General features: G+C 61.3%; 1 protein-coding gene across 1 annotated transcript in view; it reads left to right on the forward strand.

Moving 5' to 3' along the window:
- The window catches only part of LOC104996321 (histone-lysine N-methyltransferase NSD2-like), an 11,240-nt gene that overhangs the window by 1,238 nt on the left and 3,869 nt on the right, over positions 1 to 6,133 (forward strand). The window contains exons 3-9 of the mRNA XM_010850579.1: positions 21 to 177; positions 308 to 513; positions 1,293 to 1,396; positions 2,242 to 2,511; positions 3,345 to 3,461; positions 5,420 to 5,561; positions 5,765 to 5,871. Of these exons, the coding sequence (XP_010848881.1) occupies positions 21 to 177; positions 308 to 513; positions 1,293 to 1,396; positions 2,242 to 2,511; positions 3,345 to 3,461; positions 5,420 to 5,561; positions 5,765 to 5,871 (1,103 nt within the window). The remainder of the gene's footprint in view (positions 1 to 20; positions 178 to 307; positions 514 to 1,292; positions 1,397 to 2,241; positions 2,512 to 3,344; positions 3,462 to 5,419; positions 5,562 to 5,764; positions 5,872 to 6,133) is intronic.

The raw sequence follows: 6,133 nt of genomic DNA on the forward strand, positions 1-6,133 counted from the left end.
TAAGGGCACCCTTGTTGCAGGGGGGAGCCTGCTGTGCTGCGAGTCCTGCCCGGCGGCCTTCCACCCCGACTGCCTGAGCATCGAGATGCCGGACGGCAGCTGGTTCTGCAACGACTGCAGGGCTGGGAAGAAGCTGCACTTCCAGGACATCATCTGGGTGAAGCTCGGGAACTACAGGTGGGGGAGGAAGCGCCCGCCCGCCGCCGCCGCGGTCACTGTCTTCTTTTCCTTTACAGAGCTGAACGCAGTGAAATTCTGTCACTCTCTCTGAAGAGTCTGTGAACCCTGTTTTTAATATTTATAATAGATGGTGGCCGGCAGAAGTTTGCCATCCCAAAAATGTCCCCCCAAATATTCAGAAAATGAAGCACGAGGTTGGAGAATTCCCTGTGTTTTTCTTTGGGTCTAAAGATTATTACTGGACTCATCAGGCGCGAGTGTTCCCGTACATGGAGGGGGACCGGGGCAGCCGCTACCAGGGGGTCAGAGGGATCGGAAGAGTCTTCAAAAACGGTACGGGGCTCCGCGGGGTCGGGCACGGTGCTTGGGGGCCTCTGCTAACGCTGACTTCGTTCCCAGTGTGGTTTCTGTGGGAAACGCTGGGCGCAGCGTCTCTTCTAGCTGTAGCTTCCGTGCTTGTGGGTAGGTTTGTTGAAGCAGAGGATAAGACGTGACGTCTCATAAGTTTCCTAACACTGTGGTGACCACCACTAGCATGGATTAGAGCTCTCTTCAGTATTAGCCTGCAGGGATTTCTCCCCGCTTGCCTTTATGTGAGAGGGAGTGCACTGCAGTCTGTGGCTGCTGCACCAGCTCTCGGGGCTCCCTTGACCCGTCAGCAGTCACACAGGTGCCTCCTCCCCACAGCCGGGTGGGGGACAGAGGGGACAGAGGGCTGGCCTCGTTTGGGGGACGCAGGGGTCAGGAAGGGCAGCACGTGAGGGGGCCTAGGCACTCGCCCCCTGGGGAGGCACCCCGCCCCCCGCTCCTGCTCTTGCACATGGCCCACCCAGGTTTCTCCAGGAGAGGTGGTCCGGGCGGGCAGCTGGGCAAGGGCAGGGTCAGCGCCCCTTGCCCGGAGGCCCTGCAGAGCCCCCCTGATTCTTAAGCTGGCTGGCAGTCGTCCGCCCCTGTCTGTGTGGGTTCCGTGTGGCCTCCTCCTGGTTTGAGGAGACTAGAGACAACACTTGGCAGCGAGATGAAAGTCTAGACAAAGTCCTTAACGTACAGGCCGTAACGGGTGGACGTACCTATTTGCTAAAGTCTTTTACCGGCACTCTGTTGACTTCTAGCACTGCAAGAGGCTGAAGCGCGTTTCCGTGAAATCAAACTTCAGAGGGAAGCCCGAGAGACGCAGGAGAGCGAGCGCAGGCCCCCGCCCTACAAGCACATCAAGGTGACCGCTCCGGCAGGGCTGGGCCGCTCCGGGCGGGCTTCCTCCTGGACAGCTACGCCGGGTGTCCTAGGCGGGAGTGGGTGCTGCCACTGGCCACGTGTCCTCTGGCTCGAGGCCAGGGTGCGGGCAGGGCTTCTGCGCAGGAGGCCTGCGCTCAGCCCAGTGGTCAGCCACAGAACTGCAGTGCTGGCCCGGCTGCCCAGAGCAGGGCACGAACGACAGGCCATCCCCCTGAACCCCACTCGCTGCCACCGAGTGCTAGACGTAAGCCCAGATGAGAGGTGGTCAGCCCAGGCCACCCGACCCAGGAGGACCTTCTTCAGATGGCGCGGGGAGTGAGGTGGCGGGGCAGGGGCCATGTTCCCACGTGCTGCTAGCCGGGGCCCCGGGTGGGTCCGTGCCGCCAGGGTGGGCACCCGTTCTCTGCCTCGAGGCAGGTCAGGGGCTCCGTCTTGGGTCCCCATACCTGGGCCGTGGTCAGCGTCTGTGACTAACGTGCATTTAGCCTTCGCTTTGGGATGAGTCCCCTGGAACGGAACTACAGGGCATGTGAGAGTGGCGCTGGGGTTCCCGAGGCTGTTCCAGCCCCTCCGCCCCACCTGGGCACCCGTGAGCAGGTGCCTCTCACCATAGCCTCCCGGCTGCTCTTCCTGCGCCCAGCCCCTCCTCCCCTGCCGCTTTCCTGTGTGTTTGCTCTGAGCTCAGGAGGCCGGGGCTGCCCTACCTCTGTGAGGAGAGGGTCCGGCGGCTGTTCGCCCCTCCTGGGGATTCTCTCGAGCGCAGTGCTGCTATGAGGCAGCCCAGAGGAGGGGTCACAGGAGGCTGAGCTCGGCTCTCGCCCGCAGGTGAACAAACCCTACGGGAAGGTGCAGGTCCACACGGCGGACATCTCTGAGATCCCCAAGTGCAACTGCAAGCCCACCGACGAGAACCCGTGCGGCTCGGATTCGCAGTGTCTGAACCGCATGCTCATGTTCGAGTGCCACCCGCAGGTCTGCCCCGCGGGGGAGTCCTGCCAGAACCAATGCTTCACCAAGCGCCAGTACCCCGAGACCAAGATCGTCAGGACGGACGGCAAGGGCTGGGGCCTTGTGGCCAAGCGGGACATCAGGAAGGTGCGGGCGTGCAGTGTGAATGTGTGTGTGCGTGTGCGTGCGTGTACGTGTGTGAATGTGTGTGCACGTGTGCGTGAGCACATGCATGAACGTTGATGTGCGAATGTGTACAGCGTGTGTGTGTGAGTCGAGGGCTCACTCACCTCTTCCTTCTCCTAGACTTCACTAGCTCATGTTGCTTTTGCACTCACTGAGAACAGGATTTCAAAAAAGGTTTATGAATTGTTACGATTGAATATTATAAAACATTGAATAGAAGACGTCTACCGAAGTAAAACTCTAAAATTCCACGAGTCGGGCCTTCTGTCAGAATTCTGACGGCAGCCGTTGGGAAGTGAAAGGTTTACTGAGCTGGGTGGCCGGAGCATCGGTGAGCAGTGCTGTGGAGTCGCTCTCGCGAGGCCGTCCCAGGACTGGGCAGGCAGGGCCAGGCTACCGGGAGACACGGACCACACGGCGTCCGCGTTCAGGCTGCCCGTCGCGGCTGACCCCAGCAGTGTCGAGAAGGACAGAGGAGTTGAGAGGTGCTTGAAGGACACGTGCCCCGGCCCCGTTCGTCTCGCCCTGACTGCCGGTTTAGGGGCTCTCGCGGGAGAGCTTGGTGGTCTCCACCCTGCTCTCTGCTGGGGAGGGTGACTGTTGTAGTGCCGGCCGCGGGCGCTGGGGGGGCAGGGGCTGGCGTGTCGCTCTTTCCAGGGTGCTGAGAGAAGCTCCTCACCCACAGCCTTTAGAGCGTATGTGGTCACCTGACTGACTGATGGGCAGGGACGTGGGGCTCCGGGCTGTGCCCGGCAGGGTCTGCTGCTCACCCCACCGCGCCCTCTGGCCTCCAGGGGGAGTTTGTGAACGAGTATGTGGGCGAGCTGATTGACGAGGAGGAGTGCATGGCGAGGATCAAGCGTGCGCACGAGAACGACATCACCCACTTCTACATGCTCACCATAGACAAGGTAACGCGCGCGGCCCAGGCTGTCCCCGCACAGGAGCGCGCCGTCTGGCGTCGGGGCGCACGCCACATGATGCTGCTGTGCCGTGAGCGCGGCTGTGTCTCACACGCCTGCGGCCACTGCCTGGGGGCTGGGACCAGCGCCAGGTAGCCCGCGAGGGGCTTCTGGGAGCCCCGTGCGCCCCTGATGCGCTCAGGGACACCAGCAGTCCTCCCAGGGTCAGAGAAGGGGGCTCGGGAGGCCGCCCTCAGGCACACGGGGAGACTCCTGGGGTATCTGTTCCTTGTCTGAAGCCCACGTCCGTCAGCAGTTGGGCACGTGTGTCCTCTTCGGGGACCAGCGATCTCAGCGGTGCTGAGCTGGACTGTTATAGGTGGGGTGGAGGAGGGCAGGGCCGTCAGGACACAGTGCCCTGCTGACCAGCCCTCTCCAGGGGCTCTAGGGGACACGGCCACCCCAGGAGATGGCCAATGTCTGCACCCCCTGCCATCCCCCACTTCCTTCGGGGTGTGGTCGTGAAGGAGGTTATTTTATAAGAAATGAAAACCCTAGGCCTGTGCCTTCCTGTGTTTCAGAGTCTAAACTTGAACTACTTGTGTCTTGTGAGAAATGCCAGTTTGATCACTTAACATACACATCAGTCCCTGAAATGATAATTCACCGAGGGCCCTGGCCGAAACAAAGAGAAAGCCCGTGAAATGGTTCCTCTTCCATCTTTTTCCTGCAAGAATCAGAGAAAAAGCCCTGCCTCCCTAAATGTGCCTCCCTAAGTGTGCCTCCCTAAGTGTGCCTCCCTTGCAATAGAGCAAGGTCTCTGTGAGAAGACCCTCACACACGCTTCACTGTGGTGAGAATCTGAGATACGAAGCCCAGATCTGAAAAGAAGTATTAGATACATTACAAAACAGTTAAAACCATAAAGTGAGATTTAGAGACAGAAAAACAAGGTACTAAGGAATAAATCAGGCAGATTTGATAAAACGGTCAAAACTGGAAGTTACCATAAATTCACTGAAGTCAACCCATTGGATGGGTTAAGAAAAATTAGATGGTGACAGAGGAAGTTTCTGCCGCTGAAGAAGCTCCCGAGAAACTGCCCAGATGCAGCAGACGTGCCGAGACCGGGCGGGAGAGGTGGGGAGACGGGAGAGGGATGTTCAGTAGGCGTGACAGGAGAGGCAGGAGGCCTGGGGGAGAGGCTGTGCAGACAGAGGTCTCTGGGATCCGTGCGGCACGGATCGTTTCACGGAGAGGCCGTGCAGGGAGAGTTCTCTGGCATCCGTGCGGCACGGATCGTTTCATGGATGCAGCTGACCAAGTTTTTGAGTGGGGTAAATAAAAATCTATACCTTTATACATTTTTAAAAAAGCAAAACAAAACTGTAAGATGCCAAACATTGTGAAGACTTGGAAAGCAAGCGAGAGGGGCTTCCCTGGTGGCCCTGCACCTGGGGGCTGGTGCTGGCGCTGCCGTGGGCCTGGGATCCATCCCTGGCCTTGGAACTGAGACCCCACAAGTTGGGCAGTGAGGGCCCTTCCCCAGGACAGCGGAGAAGAGAAGGGCAATTCTTGGAGCAGTGATGGGACGGCCGGCCTCCGCCCGAGTGCAGTCCCGTGTCCTCCTGACTCGTCTGCCCCGCTGCTGGTCTGGCTGGACCTGCAGGCTTGTCGGTGTCTTCAGCGGGTCCGTCTCGCCCCCATCAGCGCATGCCTCTAGGTGGTGGGGTGACGCCCGACCTCTCCCTCCCCTGCCGCCCGCTCACCAGCGCTCGGTCTCTCCTCGTGGTGCTGGCCTGCCCTCCGTGAGCCAGAGAAACAGGACTGGTTTGGGGGTATCCCATCCGAGCAGCCACGGGAGACCACGGTTTCCAGTGCGACACTGCTATCCGCGCGGGGCAGAGCCTTGGGGGAGCGCTGGCCGCACCGCAGGGGCCCCGTGACGCCCGAGTTGTGCCTTGCAGGACCGCATCATCGACGCCGGCCCCAAGGGGAACTACTCCCGGTTCATGAACCACAGCTGCCAGCCCAACTGCGAGACCCTCAAGTGGACAGTGAATGGGGACACTCGCGTGGGCCTGTTCGCCGTGTGTGACATCCCCGCAGGTACGCTGCACTCGGGGCAGCACTCTGACGACCCGTCCCAGGCTGCGGCGGGTCAGGAGGGTGGGGTGGTGGGGCAGGTGTGTCTTGCTGGGAGCATCCCCTTCACGGAGGGGGCTGGGAGGCTCCGGGGCTGCCTGCGCGGCCACGGGGCTCTCGGCAGGGAGGACGGGAGGCTGCGCCCCCAGTGCCGTGTCCCCTCGCAGGGACAGAGCTGACCTTCAACTACAACCTCGACTGTCTGGGCAACGAGAAGACGGTGTGTCGCTGCGGAGCCTCCAACTGCAGCGGCTTCCTCGGTGACAGGCCGAAGGCGAGTGAGGGCGGGAACGGGGTCTGCGGGACGCGGTGAGGCTGCCTCGGGGCATCACGGGGGCTCATGGTCTGGGGCCACGAGCCGAGGCTGAGTGCAGTCAGGGTGGGTCTGTGCCCGGGCCTGGTGCCTGCGCCTGTGTCTGCAGTGTCCCATGTCTGCGGACCCACCTCCCCGGGCCTGCATCCCAGCTGCGTGACGCCTGCAACAGCCCTGCTCCCTGCGGTGCCAGCAAGGGCGGGGGCGGGGACAGCGGTGCCCT

Source organism: Bison bison, unplaced genomic scaffold (genome assembly GCF_000754665.1).
Source record: "Bison bison bison isolate TAMUID 2011002044 unplaced genomic scaffold, Bison_UMD1.0 scf7180017851375, whole genome shotgun sequence".
In the NCBI taxonomy this organism is placed as follows: Eukaryota; Metazoa; Chordata; class Mammalia; order Artiodactyla; family Bovidae; genus Bison; species Bison bison.